This window comes from Pectinophora gossypiella, chromosome 12 (genome assembly GCF_024362695.1).
Source record: "Pectinophora gossypiella chromosome 12, ilPecGoss1.1, whole genome shotgun sequence".
In the NCBI taxonomy this organism is placed as follows: Eukaryota; Metazoa; Arthropoda; class Insecta; order Lepidoptera; family Gelechiidae; genus Pectinophora; species Pectinophora gossypiella.
The window spans coordinates 4676444-4699266 of NC_065415.1; the positions used below are offsets into that span (position 1 = coordinate 4676444).

At 36.7% G+C, this 22823-nt stretch overlaps 1 protein-coding gene across 5 annotated transcripts in view; it reads right to left on the reverse strand.

Annotated features, from left to right (window-relative positions):
- The window catches only part of LOC126371529 (calsenilin), a 318344-nt gene that overhangs the window by 6236 nt on the left and 289285 nt on the right, over window positions 1-22823 (reverse strand). For all 5 annotated transcript variants that reach the window (XM_050016855.1, XM_050016854.1, XM_050016852.1 and 2 more), the window contains one exon: window positions 18136-18330. In XM_050016855.1, coding sequence (XP_049872812.1) covers window positions 18136-18330 — 195 coding nt within the window. The remainder of the gene's footprint in view (window positions 1-18135; window positions 18331-22823) is intronic.

Below are 22823 nucleotides of genomic sequence, written 5' to 3' on the forward strand. Positions count from 1 at the left end.
ACATCTCGTTTCAATTGGAAATAGGAATGGTTTCTTGTTTCTATGTCAAAAACTAAAAGCTTAAGGGTTAATTATTGATTGTTAATGAATGACTTTACAGGCGACGTCCCCCAAAAGAAATATAGATGGCGTTGTACGGATTTGTCTTCGTTTAACCTAATTTCATGGATAGCAGACATTTATTTATTATGCATATTTTATCTTTGTTTTTGGTTATAAATGATAACCCTTGTTATTATTACATCTAGGCATAACATATCTTCGACATACTCGTATTATTATTCTAATCAAAAAAAGAGAAGCAATATAGGTAACAATATAATTCCAAGCAACAATTATTTTTATATATGCATCTGCTATTAGATTATATTTTTGAATAATTATATACCTCGAGCAATAAGAAAATAGGTAATTACCACGTTAAACCTGCATAGCGCCATCTATATTTTTTTGGGGAATGTAGCCTGGAAAGTCCCTCATTGTTTTGAAATACGTTAATCGCAATGGAAAGTGTTGGAGTTGTCTGTACACAAGATATAAGAAATGTCCGTACGCCTACACATGGCTTTATAATTGTACTGGTAAACTTTACTTCTTAGTGCTTCAAAAGACTATCTACTACTACTCAAAGAAACCGTAACCTTGCGAACTCCTGGGTTTACGTTATTCTTACTATGTTATAAACTGATAATTGTGTTTAGAGAGTACCTATTTTCTTGTGATCTGTACACGTTAATTCAAACTTGAAATGAACGAACCTCAGTACATCGTAAATTACTTTTTTCACGAGTGGATTTTATGGGCAATGATTGTTGTATTCTGCCTATTCCGGCGTTGTGTGGAATCATGGATTTGTGGCCTGTGCCGCGCACCGATAACGCCGGCCGGTTGCGAATAATCACTTTCAACCCTCATAATTTTTGTTCGTATTAAATTTTGCTACGTGCTTCAATTTTGCGCAGCATTCTTTTGATTCTTAGTATTTGTTGTTTGTTTTGGCAATAAAACTGTTGTAGCCATTATTTTTTATCAAAGCTGCTTTTTTTCGGTTTTGTGATAAGCATAGAAAGAGTGGCTGATTGCGTTTTGACTTACGTTGTTTGACTTGTCCTCGACACAAAAGAAGAAGATCATCCCGGATATAATAGATATAGTTACCCTCTCTATGGTTGGGTGGTTAAGTCATTGACAACGGATATCCTAGGTTCGATTCCCGGATATGTCAAACACAATATCAGTTTTTGAGACTCGACCAAAAGATTTAAAGGGATTCCTCAACAAATCGTAGCTTAACTAACGGTTCCCCACACACGCATTCCAAAAGTCCGGGACTCCATAGAAATAACATACAAATAATAATTATAATTATTTATAATGAACTTTAGTTTGTGTATTTAAATTTAAAACATACTTTTTCGTGAAGTAGTTAGCTTCATTAGTGGTTCTCTACAGCCAAAGAAATTATCTTTAAAAAGTTTAAAAACTCGCTCTAGTGCAAAGATACGAGGTTGCTGCACTCGGCTGTTTTTAAAAGAAAATTCTTTTTTAAATTTTGCGGCTAGCATTAAATTAAATAAAAACTTTCAAAAGGAAGTCTGTGTGAATCTTTTACTTGTGGAGTATGTAGTTAGTGATTGAGATGTGCGTTCTAACTTTGCTCATTACTCGACTACGGGTAAGAGAAAATAAAATGTAGGTTGGGTCCTGTTGGGTCCTTGATTTTGGATACTTAGCTATAAATAGCTTCTTTAAAATTAATATAATTATATTAATTTAACTCACATTCTGTGGGTGTGGATTAGTTCTTAGTTCATCTTGCGATGGACGTATCTCTGACTATCCCATTGGGATATAGTCATAAATTTATGTTATGCCTACGTTAAAATCAATATGATGTGTTATTTGAACTTTTTGTCCGATTTTTGTATTGATTTGTGGTCACGTTTAAAACTTTAGAACCCTGTCGCATTAACATTTAGTGAGACTTTGTTTCGATTTGCTAATGCAACATGGTTCTATTAAATTAATACGTGGCTACTATTTTTACACTTTACCGTATGGTGAAAATGAAATTATACTTAACTATCCTAAGCAATACGCACCTAAATGAGGAATTATCATAGTGAAGTAACATTTGAAAGCATGTCCTTAACAGCTGTTGCAGCTGTATGAAGCAGGTGTTACACAGTCTGTCGAGGTGAGTGCACACACATACAATATGCACATTTCACTTTTCCACCTTTCATCATACTCTCAGAGAGCCACTAAGGTAATGTGCTTTAGCTTTTAAACTATTGCTGACATTAGAGCGTTTGTGTGCATAAAGCCTGTGTACTTACAGTTTTTTTTTGACGTGACTTATTGTAGATTTGTCGCAAATAAGCATTAACTACTTGGTCAGACAAATGGTGAGCGCAGCAAGTATTACAAATAACATGTCACCAAATATTCAGTCACCTGAGTGACTAGGGAGAATTGTGAAAGTACGTACTACTTGGCATTACTTATATAGAATAGAATGAAATAGTTTAATATAAAAGGGCGCCACATCAAAAAAAAAAGACAATAATATCATATCAATTTTCCACCAAACAATTAGAAAAAAGGTAGACGGATGTTCGTCGAAATGATCATAAGGTGGTGGTGGACGTCCTGAGATAAATAAAAGGGCTCAGCACAAGTCGCGGCGTGAACCACGACGCGTGGACCTTGTGGGGTGAGGCACGAACATCGTGTTCCACAAATATGTATCTGGCAGCATGGAATTGCATTTTTCTAACTTTCCTATATGCGATAGCACGCGGCGGGTACGACGAAGCGCGGAGGTCCGCGTTGCTCTATAGACGAGGCGGTCGGAATGCGGTCACACCATAGAGCACAACCCCGCTTTTTATCTCACAGTAGCAAAGTTACCGTTCTGAGTGTCAGAAAAGGATAGACGCATAGGAAAGTGCGATGCAGTGCGAATGTAATTCAACCATAAGAATATTCCCGGAGGTATGAATAAAATGTAACCTAAGTATGTCTGTCTGCAGGTAAGTCTCCGTTTTCTCGTACTCGTAAAAGAAGGACAAACAAATAATTCGTATTTACAATCTTAGTTGGATTTCTTCTGTAAGTGAAACTAACTGTTAAGTGGTTTTGCTCCGGAGCGTAACATAAAGTAACTAAAGACTCGCCCTTAAGCTTCGAACAGATTTTCTTTCGACTTGATTTGGTAAAATAGTTATTGCTCGATTTCCTTTTACGGTGAACTGGTTCTAACGTACCTTTCCTCGGGAACTAGATAACATAAGTAATAGCGTAGTACTACGTATATAAATTTATGTTCTGTGGTAGAAGACAGTGTAGGTCAAAAAATTTTACGTCAGGATTTCTTGAGCAATTGTAAATTCCGAACATTTTTTGTGGTACTTACTTATAAAAATATTACTCTAGTATTTATGTAGAGATACAGTGAGGCCGCCAGTTATATACGAAGACACGTAAGAAAAGATTAGATGAAGATACTTAGATGAAAATTTCTGACACTAGTTAATCTACTATATAAGTTAGAAAATTCTCTTTAAATTCCAACTTACGTAGTTTTTTTTTAAAAAGTAAAATCCCGATGTCTCTACGTGTTATAAATTGGTTTAGGCCCATGACGGAGTCAAGTGTTCCACGGCGCTTGGGCAAAAACTTCAAATAACTTTAATTCACAGGAGATATTAATAATTATCTGGGAGGCATGTGCCCAGCAGTGGGACGTGTATAGGGTATTTATGTTATATTAGTATGTTAAATACCTATTACAATTCAATGCAACAAAATAGCGCTAATTATGTTACTGCCAACATAACAACATTTTACAAAGTTCTGTCTGTCTGGAAGCTGGTTGTGAGCGAGGCAGTGCTTTAGCTTTTACGTCCTCGCGTCATAATGAGATGCATTTCCCTCGGGTGTTTATCGAGCCACGTAGTTTCATCGTAACTACCTTAAATCTCGGAAAATTCCTTTTCATGCACATTTCGCTCTTTTTGGCGTCATTCTCGAATAAGCTATACTTGTCCCACTGCTGGTTAAAGTTATTTAACACGTCTATCTCTTCGGTAACTACTTCCAAAGCTAATAAGTAAAGTAATGTAAAATAGTCGTTAGTGAAAATTGACAATTGAGTATCTCAAGAAAGTAGTAGTAGTCATGCGGCCGCTACTGTCGCTCTCCCATCGGACTTTACAGCCATTTTTAAAGCTGCCACAGAAACGCTGTTTGAATCATCTGATAAAGATGTAGAGGCCTGAGATGATGATCTCAAGAAACAATTAATTTGGAAGCACAACTACGGACGGGTTGTATTGTGAAGGACTTTGTAAATGATAGGATAAGATCAGACTTAAACGAACAGTGAGAATCATGGTAACGGATAGTATACGTTTTGTCGACGAAGAATAGGTACTTTATCTGGCAAGTTTTCTTGACATTTCAAATCCGTAAGTAAGTCGGATCACTTACTTAAAAGCAAACTGAATCCAACTTTTACTCCGCAAAAGGAAACCGTGGACCACAAAGATAATACAGGTAGAGAGTGATCAAAAGAAAGCATTCATTTAAATAATTAATTGTACTGTGGGGAGGCAATCACCGCTGGCAATCCAACGGTTCCAAACGCCTATAGCGAGATTCGTTCGAACCCTCGTTAGCTCTCTTTGGAACCATTCAAATTGCCTTCATCGACATTCAATTTTATACGGAAGCCATTTGCAGCTGATTTCCACTTCTTTTTACTGCTAATACTTAATTTGTTTAAAATGGCAATAGCAAAAAGAAAATGAAAGGCAGACAGTGTAACGCAGTCGCTGGGTAGCTATCACTTTAAAAACTTTTGTTTGATTGCAGAGATTTTCTTTTTGTTTTGCTCTTCTTTTATTGTGTGGGTTGTGAGGTGGATTACCAACCCCATCAACCCTGGTGTCAGGGTTACTATTGAGCTGCCAAAGACATGGCTCATGTAACGACAACTAACTTACATCACTAAGTACTTAATAACCGGGAATTGTTTATGTACTGATATAAAGTAGGCAAGTACTTTAAAAAAGGACTTCTAGGGTGGGCATTGTAAATTGGGCTTACGATTATCTACAGGGGGGTTAAAAAGGCCGCATCAAAGCAATTCATCTTCTTCTCTTCTATCGTGTGGGTTGTGAGGTGAATTACCAACCTCATCAACCCTGGTGTCAGGGTTACTATTGAGCCGCCAAAGGCCCCTGACATGACTCATATAACGACTACGTAGGTACTTACATCAGTAAGTAGTAACCGGGACCAACGGCTTAACATAACATAACATAACAAATACTTTATTGCACAAACAGGAAAAAACAAAATACAAAACAAAAGAGAAATAGAATACCCAATAGAATATATGGCTTAACGTGCCTTCCGAAGCACGGATCGTCTTACATTCGGACAATCAGGTGATCAGTCTGTAATGTCCTAACCAAACTAGGGATCACAAAGTAATTTTCATCTAAAAAAGCAATATTGCTATTTGACATTTGTTTGCATTGCGCACTTACTTTTATATGCGCAAACGTCAAATTGCAACATTGCTTTTTTAGATGAATTGCTTCGATGTGGCGTTTTTAACCCCCCAGTCCTCTCTATAATAAACAACATTTTCAGACTGGCCATTTATCTTGAAAAACATAACATACGAACAAAATATATGATGTATATTCGAGAGCACAATTTCTTAAATTTCCAGAGCCGAACATTTTGGAAAGCTGTATTTATTCGAAAACCATTATCCGTTGCAAAGCGAGTGCAGCCTCGAAGTGGGCGATTATAAACGTCTCGAGAAATGGAGCTTTCAAATAAACGGCGCACATTCGATACGTTAGGTAGTCGGATTGGAAATACAGATCGTTGCTTTGCTATTGTGTGACATCGTACAAACTGAATATAAGTTGTAGGTACGTTTGTGTGGATATCGGATCAGAACTGTTGATATAAATACATACTTAAGTACCTATATACTTTCACTTAAGTAGATTTTATATTAGGTACCTACTTATGGGGTTTTTCTTTTCAAGTGCACATTAGTGCTTGAAATGAAAAGATATTGCTACCATTCTATGTGTTAGACAACAAGTATTCAGTTTAGTTTAAATCTAAATGTATTCTATAAAAATGATGACCGTCCTACCAAAAATGATGAATCTATATGGGCGATAGGCTGATCCCCTATCACCATACGGTTCATCATTATCCATCTTAGGACTATGTATCAAAAGTGGCTGCAAATAGTCTTCTGATTATTTGTGGCTCTGCCAACTCTTCGGGGAACTTGGGCGTGAGTTTATGTATGTATGTTTAGATAAAGTGATTCGCGCGCCATCAGATGTTCGCGCTCTTTCTTTGCAGACCCAAATTTTCGTAGCAGCGTATGTACAAAGGTGTGCGAATAACATTTTTACAAAGCCATAGACAAGATTTCTACGGCGAAAACCCGGCCTACGGCCATTTGGACAATAACACAACAAAATGTAAAGAACGGGCAGGCTACTCAACCTGATGGGATTATACGATTATTGTGATGCGTTTTTCATGTCCGCCATTTTATTCTTTTAGTACGGACGGTATCTTTTATTAACATACTCTGTGTTGCCAGTAATATTTTGTTTCTACATAGCACTAGGGTTATGTTGGTGTAAAGGGTTAGGTTGAATTGTGTTTTATTTTACGCAGACAGTAAAGTATGTCTGTCGCTCGTATGTCTTGTTATACACCACAGTCGTGTACGTTTTGCTTATGTTACGCACAACATGAATGAGTAGGTACTTACTGCTTCAAATATTCTGCAGAAAGGTAGGAACAGTATTAAAAATACTTATCAGTGGGATAGAGATTGAGTGAAACTATCTATATTATTTCAGAAATCAATTAGAAACCCTGTTGTAGTACCAACTTTGTAACATCAGATGTACGTTACTTTAAATAGTAACTAAATCCTGTATTTTGGACTGCTGTACCTATTCCGAAAGCAAAGGCCGTGTTAACCGACTGGTTACTCAGCCTGCACTATACTACTTATTACAGAAGACCTCGTAAAATAAATGTTATACTTACCTCTTCCTCAATTTATACCTATACTACTGTTTATTTTGTATTGCTTATTTTTGTTTTTTATTTTAAATTATACATTGTTACGGTTATAAAGGTTATAAAGGCTACTTATTAATAAAAAAAATATCTGGTTCCCCAAGATTCAGGCATTGGCTAGTCCTTTAATCTATCTAGAATACTTATAAGCGCATTTATAGTTTTAACTAAACATCCTTAATCTCACACATAAACATCAATCATAGGATCATAACATCAACACATAAACACGAATCATAATCCTACATCTTAATGATACATCTTTTATTTCGTGCATCATCATCATCATCATTAGCCGTACGACGCCCACTGCTGGGCATAGGCCTCCCCCAAGGATCTCCACGACGATCGGTCCTGCGCTGCCCGCATCTAGCAGCTTCCCGCGACCTTCACCAGATCGTCGGTCCACCTTGTAGCGGGCCTACCCACTTATTTCGTGCAATTATGTTTATTATTATTGAAACCGTTACATTATATTACAAAGGTCAACTTGTAGATTACTTTGCTGAGTATAGGTTTATGTGTAGGTATTATGGAGTATAGTTTTATTCGACTTAGAATAAACTTTTAGAGAGCAGTAAACTGGTTTATGTCTTTCTTGCTAGGTTGCAGATCTAGTTGATGATAGGACCTGAGTTTTCTGTGCGCGCGTGTGTTAGTGTAGTGAAAGACAAAATGTTGCTATTGTAAGTAAGCACTTACGTAATGTATTTTAATACTCTTCTTGGGACCGTAAGCTATATCTACCAATAGGATAGTCAGAAAATCTGAAATCAAAATCATTTATTCAACGTAATTATCATGGATAAACTTGTTAAAGGTCAATGTAACACTTTTGAATTTACGTGATCGCGAAATCGCAAGGTGTTATGGCTGAGGAGAAGAAATGTCAAGAAACTGTAACAGCAACATATCTTTTAAATCAATGAGGGTATACATTACAAGTTATTTAATAACTAGTTATGTATTCCGGACCTACCGCGGGTACTGTAAGAGTCCCGACGTAAGCTTTCTAAGTATTGTATGAAGCGCATTCCCAGACCTCCGGCGCAGACGAACAACATCCGTCCTGCGCATTCAGCTTTAGATAAGCCCGAACTACCGGGAGGTATTGTTGTTTTCATAGCTTTCTTAGATCATAGAACTAGCTCATAAGTTTAGTCTTAAGTTGACCACTGTAAAGTACGCATTAAAAGGTTTAAATTCAAAATTCAATTTTTGCTTTTTAAAAAGAGTCCCTCGCTCCGCGGCAACTTAAGTGGCGCAGCCGGTAGGATATCCGCTATTGGAAGAAGCTGTACCCAGAAGACCTGCAACTCGGTTATCACGGGTTACAGTACGGTGGATATTCTACGAACCAAATAAATAACTTTTGGACAAGCGGCGTGAGACAAAGGACGAGTACTCTCTCGGTGGCAACGCACAACTCTAGTAGGAGGAAATGGGATCGAGCGGTCTGTGAGTAGACTTTTTCACTATCCTGTCTTATCCCTTTCTATTCCAGCTAATTGTGAGACTCATTTAGGTAGGGTCTGACAATCGGACATAAATTGCCGAATGTTTTAGACAACTAGCATAGTTTAGATAGGATCTGACATTTGGTCACAATCGCCGAATGTTTTAGATAATTAGCATAAAGTAGTTAAGTGATCTGATTTTCTAAAGAAAAATAATAAAATATAATTGAACAGAAATAATTGAAAGTGATTTATATTATTGTCTTATTTTGTGTTATTTACTTGTGTATTTTTATTGTGTTTCTATTGTATTTTGTGTCTTGTGTTATATTTTAAGTAGATAAAAATGACGCAACAAATTTCACTTGTTCCAAACGAAATGCTAAGCCTTATTCCAAAATTCAGTGGCGAACCACAGTTGCTAAATTTATTCATTAATAAAGCTGAGTATGTATTATCGGCATATGCCCAGCAACAGGACAATCCACACCAAACGCAATATGTATTTCATGCTATTTCAAGCAGACTAATAGACAAAGCAGCACATTTACTAAGCGAAAGACAAGATGTGAACACTTGGTCTTCCTTAAAAGATTTATTAATCCTACATTTCGGTGACCCAAGGTCGGAAGAATGTATAGCTATCGAATTGGAATCAATGAAAATTAAATCTGGCGAATCGTATCACGATTTTTGTTGTCGAATCCAACAAGTGCGAAGCACTTTGTTTGCGAAAGTGAATCTATTACAGGATGAAGGCGTTAAGGCCGCGAAAATGATAATTTACAATAACACTTGCCTTAATGTGTTCATGTATAATCTGCCCGAGAACCTCATTAGGACGGTGCGACTTAAGGGTTCTAACACGCTCGAGAACGCCTTAAGCGTAGTTACGGAGGAAGTAAATTTCCAATTTCAATACGACGCGAAAAATAAGAACAAAACTCAATCCGCACAAGTTTCACAAACACCATTTACGAGAACAGCTCAAAATTTCAGATTCATTCCATCCGGTGCTGGATTTGGACCGTTTCCACAACAGTCCCGTAATCCTTTTACCCAACAATTCCAACCTAATAAATTCGGATTCACACCAAAACCCCAGTTCGGATATCGACCCCCGAACCAAAATCAAGGATTTAGATTTGGTATCCCCAACCAAAATAACTTTAAATTTGGAATACCTAATAACCAAAACTTTAAATTCGGTATCCCTAATCAACAAAATTTCAGATTTGGAATCCCAAACCAAAACGCACGATTTAATTTCCCAATGAATCATCCGTGGTATAGGCAAAACTTTAATAACCCGCAACAAACACGACCTTTGTATCAAATTATGCCTAAAGCCGAACCTCAGAAACCGCATGCATGTGCATTACCCGAGCCTGACGTGTCGATGCGGACTGCTACAGCGCAATATATGATCGACTCCCCAGACGAATATAATAACATCTACTATACCGACGATTGCTTTGTCCCATACGATTACAACTATGAGGAAAACTATTTCACCGCGCAAGACGATTTTTCTGAGAACTGCGAGGGCGTTCCTCCCTCTGAACCTGAACAACAAGCTGAGGAAAATGAATTGACTCCAACGGACTTGCCAGCCGAAAATTTTCAATCAAAGGCCTCAACAAAACCCCGTCTCAAATAATCCGAATAAACTGCGTAAATGCACTAAAATTACCCCATATTAGAATACCTGAAATTAACGCTACATTTATGATCGATACCGGAAGTTCTAGGTCATTCATAAGTCCCAAAAAGGCAAACGAATTTTTTGCAAAATTCAAAATTCTGGAACCATTCGAGGTTATCAGCACACATGCCCGTAGTTGCCATAATGAAGTAATACAAATTCCCCTTTTAAAAACATTTAAAAGCAAATTACAACAAAAATTTTATGTCTACGATGTTGATAGTCGCTATGACGGTCTAATCGGCTCAGACTTATTGAAAAAACTGGACGCATCCATAGATATGAAACACCAAGTACTGCGGACCCGTGACACCGAAATACCCATACTATACGAAGCACCACACGAGTTGATTTTAGGACCTCGTACCGAAACTAGGGTTCGCATCCCAACTGATCTACAAAACGGACATGCAATTTTGGACTTTATAGAGTTCACCAAAGGTGTCCGCATGCCAACCGCAATAGTAAACTGTGTAGACTTTATGGCTACGTCAGTTATACAAAACGCTACTGACGACACCATAGCAGTGACATTTAATAAACCTCTGCCTGTGACACCATTCCAAGAGAACGAGATCATAGTAAATTTCACCGATCATAGTTACGACGTTGACGACCTATTGAAACAAAATTTACAGAGACTAAGACTGGACCATATGAACCAAGAAGAGAGAGACAAAATATCAAAATTATGCTACGAGTTTCGAGATATATTCTACAGTGAAGACATTCCGTTAACCTTTACAAATCAAGTAAAACACGAAATTCGCACGACAAATGAAGATCCAATTTATATTAGGCCTTATCGTCACCCACCTGCACAAAACTTTGAAATTCAAAATCAGGTTGAAAAGTTATTGAAAGATAACGTTATTCGAGAGTCGCACTCTCCATGGAGTGCGCCAGTGCACTTGGTCCCCAAAAAACAAGACGCTTCTGGAAAAACCAAATTCCGTATGGTAATTGATTACCGTCGCCTCAACGACATCACAGTCGACGATAAGTATCCACTTCCAAACATCAACGACTTGTTTGACAAACTAGGCAAATCTACATACTTCAGTACCATCGACCTAGCGAGTGGATACCACCAAATAGAAGTAGCCGAGAAGGATCGACACAAAACTGCGTTCTCTACGCAAGCCGGTCATTTCGAATTTACCCGTATGCCTTTCGGTCTTAAAACCGCACCCGCGACGTTCCAGCGAGCAATGGACAATGTCCTCCGTGGCTTGCAAGGATTACATTGCTTGGTGTATCTCGACGATATAATCGTCTATTCATCCAGCCTACAAGAACACCTAGAAAAGCTAAAAAAGGTATTCGAAAGATTAAGAGCAACAAATCTTAAAGTCACACTTGATAAATGCGAGTTTCTTCGTAAAGAAGTACTCTATTTAGGCCATGTAATAACTAAGGAAGGTTTGAAACCAAACGATGACAAAATTAAAGCCGTTTTGAAATTCCCTTTGCCAAAAACAACTACGGAAATTAAAAGCTTTCTTGGTTTAGTCGGATATTATCGAAAGTTTATAAAAGATTTTTCCAAATTAACACGCCCACTCACTAACTGTTTAAAGAAAAGAAATCGGATTCAGATCAATCAAGAATACATCAACGCATTTGAAAAGTGTAAGGAGCTTTTGGTAAATGCCCCTTTGCTACAATTTCCGGATTTCACAAAACCCTTTGTACTTACCACTGATGCCTCAGACTATGCAATAGGTGCAGTCCTATCTCAAGGACCAATCGGTTCGGATAAACCAATCGCATACGCTAGTCGTACTTTAAACGATGCAGAAACCCGATATAGCACAACTGAAAAGGAACTTCTTGCCATTGTGTGGGCCACTAAATACTTCCGCCCATACCTATATGGGAATAAGTTCACCATATATACAGATCATCGCCCACTAACATGGTTAAAGTCCATGAAAGAAACCAATAGTAAATTAACTCGTTGGAAACTACGTTTGGCAGAGTTTGACTACGATGTCGTATATAAAGCAGGAAAACAGAATAACAATGCTGATGCATTATCCAGAATAAGGGTAAACGCAGTAGGTAACGATTCGGAATCCATGCGAGTCAATGTTGACGAAAGTGAACATAGACTCAGATCCTACTTGGATGACGTGGTAAACGAAGTAGTCAGACTAGGAAGCCGACCCCAAAATCGACGTAATGAGCAAGTAAACACAGATGATGTAATAGAACTCTCATCGGACGATGGAAGCGAGACCCCAAGGGCGGGACACAACGAATTGGAGTCCCAATTCCCAATCGTCTCACCATCGGAAAGTACCATTACAATCCCTGAAAACACTAATAGTAACACCGATACGATCCATTCCGCACGCGATATTGATACCAATGGAATCCCCATCTTGAACGAAGCAATCGACAGCAAACCCAATCAGATACTGGTTTATACCTGGAACAGAAATGAAACATCAATTAATAATTTGTCAAATTCAAAGCAAAGAATAATTGAAGTAACCTTACCTTTGAATAGACCGGATTTAGTAAAAGAGTTCCTGAAAGGTTATGTAAGACCCAAAATAAAACAATTCATTTACTTCGAGAGTGAAATTCATCGTAAACAGTTTGTACAGGCATTTATATCCCTATTCAAGAAGGGCGCTGTACATCTCATGGAATGTACCAAAAGAGTAATAACCGTTGAAAATGAAGAAGAACAGAGACAGATAGTGCTGAAATATCATGAGGGCTCTACATGTCATCGTGGTATAAAAGAAACCTTAATGAAATTAAAACGTGTCTATTACTGGAACAATATGGACATTACAGTAACCGCTATTATCAATTCCTGTGAAACATGCAAAAAACTTAAATACGATCGGAAACCCTTCAAACCGGAATTACAGTTAACGCAAACTCAGAATAAACCATTTCAAGAACTTTTTATGGATGTATTCTCTATAGAAGGACAATACTTCCTCACAATAGTAGATGCTTTCAGCAAACTGGGACAAGCTATCCCTATCCCAAGTAAAAACACCCCTGAAATAGTACGCGCATTAATTTCGTACTTTTCTTATTACGGTACCCCTAGAATCATAAATGTAGATCCCGGCACAGAGTTTAATAATACCCTTTTGAAAGAAACCTTATGTTTCTACAAAATAAACCCTCATATCGGAACTCCGCACAACCCAAATTCCATGGGAATAGTAGAGAGGTTTCACTCTACCATTTTAGAAATCTATCGTATCGCAAAGTATGAGCGAAAACTTACCGACGCAGCTTCCGTCATGACGTATGCTATCATGGCATACAACCATACAATACACTCTACTACTGGATTAACCCCATTCGAAGTAGTATTAGGACACACAGATTCCTCAAACGCGTTTGATGTAGACTTTAATAAACATTACACCCAAAAACTAATCAACGATCATGCGAACCGAACAAAATTCTTATATAAGTACCTAACAGAGAAAATGATAGACCACAAGGAAAATATTAGGGAAAAGCGAGGAGGTGAGAAAAACATTAACTTAGACGAAGGAGAGACAGTTTACATCAAAGGAGTGAACACTAGACGTAGCAAAGACAAACCACGTTTTGAAAAGGCAATAGTATCTGGAAATATAGTTAGGAACACTGTACCCATCCACGTTAGGAACCGCGAAACTAAGGTAACTATTAAGGATATTCGACGGCCCCCACAGGTTCGCGACCGTGCTGCTGGTAATGAGCATCCAGAGCCAGAGCCAGGCCCTTCAACTGCAGAAGATTGAACGGAACCCTGGAATACTTCCTGTGAGAAAGGGACGCGCCATTATTACCTACGACAAATGGTTAATTTTTAAGACATTAGATTTAAACCTTGTATATGAAGATTTAGAGCTCAATGTTAATCGACTTGCGGATCTAAACGAACATGTGCTACATTACTTTAAACAAAACATTACCTCCGAATGCACTGATATTAAAGTACAAACTGAACATATAAAGAACATAACCATACAAAAGTTTAGACAACTTATTCCTTCTGTCAGACAAAAACGAGGACTGTTAAACCCAATAGGTTCACTAATTAAAGTTTTAACGGGGAACTTAGACAACGAAGACGCAATAAGGTACGATAGTCAGATCAGTAAATTACAACAACAACAACATAGTGTCTCTATGAAAATCGCCTTGATAACCGAAATTATGGGATCTGTTGCAAATGTAACAAATGCTACGAAGAACAATTTTATCCAGCTCGATAAAGAAATATACGATTTGAAAATATTACTAAATGAATCAATCCAGACAAGCCAAAGTATAAATAAAGTTATCCATGTCTATAGTCTTTTCTTACATAACTTCCAAATGCTCTACATAAAGCTGGACGAAATTGAAACTGCCGTTGCATTTAGTAAGGTAGGAACTTTACATCAATCGATTATTGATACCGATGAATTTATGACTGTACTTAAGAAAATAGAATTAACTGATAAATTGGTTTATCCCGTAGAATTAAATAATTTGATAAGAATTGAACAATGTGTAGAGTTAAAAGCGTTTTCTAAAGAAAATCAGATTACCTTTATTATTGAAGTTCCGTTAGTCAGATCCGAGAGTTATCATTATTATCGAGTCTTGTCATTACCTGTAACAGATAACCTAAATCTAACTACCCTAATAATTCCTAAATATCCTTACCTTATTGTGAATCAGTCGAAAGCTCTGTCGCTCTCCCACTCTTGCCTGGAAATAGAAAGAGGCATCTTCATGTGTCATGAAGACTCCATTGTTCCGCCGACTATGGAAGATGTCTGCATCACCGATCTACTGAAGTTCGTCATTAATACCACCATGTGTTCCCCTATTCACGTGAATATAACAAAATTCAAGTTACAGCCAATAGAGTCAAATCGTTGGATATTCTACTGCAAAACCGCTACTCTAATGACGTCACAATGTGGAGAGGATGTCACTAGAACATATGTTGAAGGAACCTATATACTTACCATTGAAGACGCCTGCGAAATAACAATCCAAAATGTAACTCTGAAACAACACCGATCGAAGGCGGGCAACGTTTTATATGAGAAACTTCCAATAATTGATCTTCCATCACTGTCGACGTCAAAACCAGTCGTCTCGAAGAAACCACTTAACCTGGATGAAATAGATTTACAGACCCTGCAAAGCCTGTCCCATGTCCTGAAAAATAGTGAAAGTGAATTAGTAAGTGAAGTGAGCACATATGGAAGTGTAGTGAACGCAAGAAACATTAGTATAGGGACTCTACTTCTCTATGTAATCATAATTTTAAGTATTTTCATATATTCATTTAAACGTTTTAAGAATTTCATATTATCAGATCGGAATCATCAAAGGGCTGAAAACCACCCCTCCGATAATTCCAATCTTATGGAGGGAGGAGTTATGTATTCCGGACCTACCGCGGGTACTGTAAGAGTCCCGACGTAAGCTTTCTAAGTATTGTATGAAGCGCATTCCCAGACCTCCGGCGCAGACGAACAACATCCGTCCTGCGCATTCAGCTTTAGATAAGCCCGAACTACCGGGAGGTATTGTTGTTTTCATAGCTTTCTTAGATCATAGAACTAGCTCATAAGTTTAGTCTTAAGTTGACCACTGTAAAGTACGCATTAAAAGGTTTAAATTCAAAATTCAATTTTTGCTTTTTAAAAAGAGTCCCTCGCTCCGCGGCAACTTAAGTAACTAGAGGAACACATTTAATACCAGACATTTTTATAATTTATATAATCATTAATCTTATAATAAGTTTCCAACTAGTCAAGTTAGTTACTCTTCACTAAACGTCAAAACACGAAATTATTATGGAATTTGTACGAAAAAGCACACTGTAACGTCATAGAAAAACGTGATAAAAAGTCGGGCTTATTGTTACGTTTTTCTTGATTAAAATTCATAAATAAGTTATATAGAAAAAAAAGAGAATGTTTTTCGTCAGTTTTACATCTGTCTTTATTTAGTATTAATTAGAATTTCATAATTTACCTTGAACCTAGTAGACGATCATTGTTGAATGAGAAAAGTTTGTGTTTTGTTTGTATTATAGGCATTCTAGATACATATAGGCACGATTATATTCCTAATTGGGGCAGTTGAGGTAGCTACAGGAGTCAGTATTGCATGATGAACTAAGCGGGTACGCCTCAGCGAGCTTACGAAATATAAAATATAATATGTTATATTTCTTTTTTATTTTTCTTTCTTAAATTTCTTTTATATATATATTTCATATATCGTCATGTTTTACAAATCGCTGTAAATGACGTTGTATCATGATCACCGGATCTAATCTTGTTCTTGATTGGTGACTTTCGATCCGTATCTATTCTAATTCTAATCCATTCAAAGTTGCAAAGACGCCTACATTATAAAGATTTTATTTTGCCATAAATTGTCCAAAGTACCCTCCTAACACCCTGGGTATAAAGATACCGTTTGGATACCTGTATATAGGTATGAAATATGAAGTCATATTTCCAACAGTTACATTCCTTTACTTAGTAGGTAAATTAATTATAATTATTAGAAACAAGGGATGCTCCCAGAGACGCATGCATCGGAAATAAATTGAAACACTATTTGGTCCATAAAGCATATTATGACTTAACAGAGTTTCTCAATAACATAAAATTAGGATGACGACAATGTAGCGATCTAATATATATATATATATATATATGATTTTATAATGTGATGTAATATTTAAATATTGTAACGTAATTTATAGAATGTATACTCATGGATATATATTTTGTTGACGTGTAATATTTAGTATGAATAAAGAATTGAATTGAATTGAAAAAACATTTATTTTTGTTAAGACCTCAAAGCTTTCTTTGCCGATTTATATTTCACTTACCTTTACTTCTGCCAACCATCTTCATTCTTCCTGTTTCAATATGGACTTGTCACGGGGAAATGAAACTCTTGTACGTTTAAAATAATTTATTTTTTGCATTCGTAGGTAAAGTCAGCTCAATTTCTTTGTACCTACTTTTACAATTTGTTTTTTTTTTTGTGGCGTTCATTATAAAAATAAGTATTTTTTCTTTCTAAACTTTCCTTTAATTTAGATAGTAAAGATAAACTATTTAATTAGTTTATTTATGGAGCTGACTCTACCTAGTATGTATTTTTCACTTATACGTTTATTAATTTATTGTGGGTGCGAGTGAGACAGATAGACCGCGTGCTTCCCTTACCTTACTCCTTAGTCCTTGAAAGCTATTTAAGACTAAAATAAGACCAGGAGGGGCTGAAGTCGGCACCCGATACGAATCGATGCAAGGCGGAAAATTACTGTTTTGTTTGCATTGCGCACTTACTTTTATATGAACAATTGTCAAATTGCAATATTGCTTTTTTAGATGAATTGCTTCGATGTGGCATTTTTAACCCCTCTGTACGCTTTATTACTCTTTGTTCTATGCTAATATCACCAGTGATGTGCGTTTTCTGGAATGATCCCAAACTAGGAATATTTCCGTTGTAAAAACTCTTTAATAGTAAGGGCACTGGCAGCTTTTATTTCAAACTGTTCTTTCTTAAAAGCTAGGTAATTAAACTTACATAATTTTTCCGCCTTTTTGCTACGGCACGTCACTAGTCACATATTGGCATATAATAAAAAAATAACACTGAGTATATAAGGGTAAGTCTCCGCCCCGCACCAATTCGTGTCGGGTGTTTTGATGTTGCCAAACTGGGAACAGGAATTTAAAACTGGAACGGCACATTATGACAAAAAAAAGTTGGAGCGCTGCGTTGCTCTCCACTATCGTCCAGCTTTCGTCTTGATATACATACCTCCTTGCGGAAAGAACTGCGCGTAGATAATTTTGAAGGTGTCCTCTTTGACGACGCCGGTGGGGCACTCGGCCTTGAAGCCTCTATATAATCTCTTCAGCTCGGGTTCCGTAAAGCGCGTCTGTCTCCTCAGCGCCGCGATGGAGTCCGGCCGGTACCGCGGCAGTTGCTCACCCAACTCCTCGAGTTCCGAATCTGCAACCAACAGAAAAGTCTTTTGTTAGAGATAAGATTACCTGTGTTTGTACTGTTTCTTTTAAGTATATGATTTTTTTTCGATGGAAAATTCCACTTGACATTAATTCAGATTCAAAAGCTGAACCATCCCCTTAGTATTGCATAGTGTCACTAACACCCTGTATAAATTGTTAAGAGCTTATATGGCATGGTTCTAGACTGTCCACCGAGCTTTCAGTTTGATTGTGTTTCCGCCATAAGTGGTCGATGGAGTCCAATATAATTTAGTGCGTTTTCCATTAAGTGACTGCAAGTGCTCTGTATGTTGTATGTATGCCTCGTTTTATAGCTGCCTATGACGAGGAATTGTGTCAAGTATCCTCTCTCTCTAACATAGGTAGCTGAGTTCAAATAGGTGTAATAAAATTCCATTAACAAGCGCAGTTCAGAAAACATGCTTCTGATCGTAGGTATAGATAGTATTAGGATTACACATAGTAACGTGTAGAAAACTTGTATTCAAATGAGTTCCTTTTTATTAAATATTAAAACGTGAAAATTATTGTCTAATTAATTTGTATAAAAAAGCACTTCATAGAAAAACGTGATAAAATATCGCACTTACTTATTGCGTTATTCTTGATTAAATTGACGTTATTAAATTGAGTTAGTTTTGGATCTGTCTTTATTAAGCAGAATTTCATAAATTATCTTTGGCCCAGGACACTATGTATCTATTAGGCTGGAAGAAGAATAATTCAGTTTTAGTTTCTTAAAATAATTGAGACCTTTATCTATAAAACACTATAAAAGATATCACGTGTTATTCGACTCCTACTGCAGGTTCAAAATCAGTTGAAAAAATATTTATAGACCCTTCTAAATCAGCAAATATCTACGCATTATAATTCAAGACCCTTTACTAGCTGAAGCTGAACTTAGCCAGTCAAAGCAACAAGATTTGAAACAAGAAACAATCACAATGGCTGTAGGTGCCTTGTTCTGACGGCTCATCTCGAATTATAATAAATGATAACCCGCCGGTCCTTCATTGTTCGCGGCTATTGTGTGCCAAGGGCTCAGACCTTCGATAAAGCACGGAGCCCAATACAACCGCCCGTCGGACTTGAAGTGGTTCTTGACGCGGGAATTGTGTCGTTACAGCAAGTGTGGGTAGATGCTGGCAATTTGAAATTGGAAATTATACGTTGAAATATTGGAAAAGCTAAGTTGTTTATATAAACCTAGCTACTTGACAACCTAGTCAAATGAGATACTTTTTACGAAACTCTCTTTGCAGTTTGTATGGACATACTGTCCTGTGACGTCATCAATAAAAGCGGTCAAACGTCGTACTCATTGTTACTTAATTCATAAATAAAAATCGGAAATATTTCTAAAAGTAAAATGAGATTGATTTTTGATCATCATAGACTGGCTTCTGTTTCTAGATTAGCATTTTTTAATTTATCTTTGACTGATTCAAAAATATTTTGCAATTTATTTACTTTTTTAGCAAAATAGTTGTTAATTAAAGCACAATAACGGGCATAAAACAATGTAAAATAGTTGTTCATTTATTGAGATCATTGGCATGTTTTTATATTTTTTGCTGTACTTATTTGTATTAAATTATTTTAATGTCAAAGCGAACTATATACTTCCAGAGTGTTATTGACATCGTAACGAAAACGTTGATGGGTGATTCAGACCATGATTTTGAGTTGATATTAAGTGGAATTTTCTGTCGGAAAATTTATGAAAATTTTAGTGCTTTTTTAAATTATTTTCAGTTCCATACTAAAATTACACTTAACATCCACTCAGAATCATGGTCTGAATCATCACTAACACCCTGTATTCATAACAAAAAAACGTTTAGAATGTGTAAAATGTACCATTAAATAAAACAACAATTTCAAAAGTTGAGCGATTTGTTTTAAAAACATTTATCCAGTTTCAAAAAACGAGTATTTTTTATTCGATAAACGTTTTTACGAGTAAGTATTTGTTATTTCATCTGGCAACTCCACGTAACTGACATAATTTCCTTTGATATTATATCATGCACCGTCTGTGTCTGACTGGCATACAATGGGATGGAAAAGTTTTTACTTTTCGAGATATTACGCGTCGTCCCTTAATTAGTCTGCTCTTCCCACCGAGATTTATGGCACTGCAGAGAGTGAATTAAAAATGGAAGTATCTCCTTACGAGTTTCCTCTTTACTTTTTTTTAGCGCTGCTGGAGTGCTATACTTTTTGGATTGTCGCGAAATAGCATACATTCAAAATCGTCTGATAAAGACATGATTATAATGTAATTTTGATTATCCAAATAGCAATTAGATTTTTGCCTATAAGAAATGTTTACTGTAAGTCCAAGACTTGGGTTGATGTTTGACAGAGGTTTTTTCTTTTAATGTAAATTGAAAACGTCTTAGTATCTACATAGCAAGAAGTAGCAGAATTATATCTATACTTAATCCTTTAATTAAACGGCGTGTGAGGAAAGTTTCCATCATGGCGGCGCGTAATGAATCGTCGAGGACAAATCGCCTGCAATCGGCGTCTGCGCCTAATTGCTACCTACTCTACCTACAGCCGTCTCCAATTCGCATTCCATTCACCGTGCAATTACGAGTGATAACGAGTAATTTATTGCGAACCCTCACGGTAAGGACTTAGGTTACTCTTGGGTCTAGGGGCGGAAAATCGTAGCAAATTTATTTGTAAGTTATTTTATCTGGCGGTTTAAGAGAAGTTTAGCTTCGGGTGTCGATACAATTTGTTGGAATTCATATAAAAGTATTTATTGTTGGTGTGTGTGTTAGTCAATGATTTCAGTAAGTAAGTAAGTATATGTCATATTTACACGGGGATTTTTTTGACAGTGTTATTGAGATGTTGTGTTGGTGATGTTTTTGTGTTGTTTGTGTTGGTGTTGTTGATGTGTTGATGTGTGTGTTATTTTTGTAATTTTTCACTTTCGTATAATTTAATTCGTATAATATAATTTAATTGTCGAAATCACTTTGTGAGACTGTCCTTTGTTTGGTAAGGACTTTTCAGGCTTGAATCACCTGATTGTCCGAAAAAGTAAGATGATTCCGTGCTTCGGAGGGCACGTTAAGCCGTTGGTCCCGGCTATTAGCCGTAAAAACACCTCCACCAACCCGCAGTGGAGCAGCGTGGTGGAGTATGCTCCATACCCCCTCCGGTTGATTGAGGGGAGGCCTGTGCCCAGCAGTGGGACGTATATAGGCAGTTTATGTTATGTTATGTATAATTTAATGATACTAGCATAGAATAAGTTATATTGCTAACGCAAGTAGGTACATGGAATTCTTTTTCTCAAAAATAAATTATTTAAATTTGAATTAATGCACACAAAATGCTTTCAATAGTGAATTAATATCAGGGATTTAGGAAAATACTTATTGCCTATGAATTTTTTGTATATCAGGTAATAAGAATAAATCTGATTTTAAAAGTAGGCGTTAAAATATATACTACATTTGATTTGACATAAATATTATTCAATTTCCCCGGGAAATTAAAAATGGTTTGATTGTGAAGTGAACCATTGCAGATTCAGGTTCAAACGTCTGCTATGTCAAAGTCAACGTCTGTTTTGCACACCATACAGTACCATTTTCAAATATTGTGCCACAAAACCGAGAGCGGAATATCCCCAAATACCAACGGTCAGAGCCTGAAACTTGCTTTGTATGAAAAACAGTAAAAAATAAATAAACTAGACTTCCTTCTGACGTCACTGCTCCCTCGCTTGTGGAGGGAATTGCGACCACAGGCCGATCCCGTTTTAATGATTCCGGAACTTTCATTACCTAGTAAAGTCGAGTTGGCAATTTAGCACGGGCCTTACAAATTTTCTTCCCCTCTTTGATTGAACAAAAAATAAAGTGCCTTTAAGTTGATGAATTTCATGATGGGGCAAATATTTTCTCATGAATAGGTTAGTGCGAATAATTGACTTTGGCTGGTCTTTAAGCGATAAAATATAATTGAAAATTAATTAGAAATTTGATACTCGAAAACGCCCTTAACATAGATAAGTGTAAATCGTAATGAGAATCTCTCTGTTGCTTTGTACAACCCAGGAAGATAAGCAGCTGAATTCCTTCTATAGGTAGGTAGGTATATCGTCTTATATTTAGTTCCATGGAAAATCTTTTACTCTAACAACATTAAAGTGTTCCATTTCTAATGAAATAAAAATGAATATCACTTTTGAAAGCTTCATTTATTTTAGGAGATTGTGACAAACAAAACAAAACAAAGTTCAAACCAAACATTCGTTTAACGAGACAAGTCGTGTCGGGGCGCGATTGTTTTGATACAACCGTGTCAAACCACGGCTGCCTGCGAATGCTAATAAATAAACAACCAAAGTTGTCGACAAATTTTTGTATGAAATGGGCGCTATTTCTCATTTTGATATAATTTATTTACCTACTTTGGTAAATAATCGAAGGACGTAATATACGA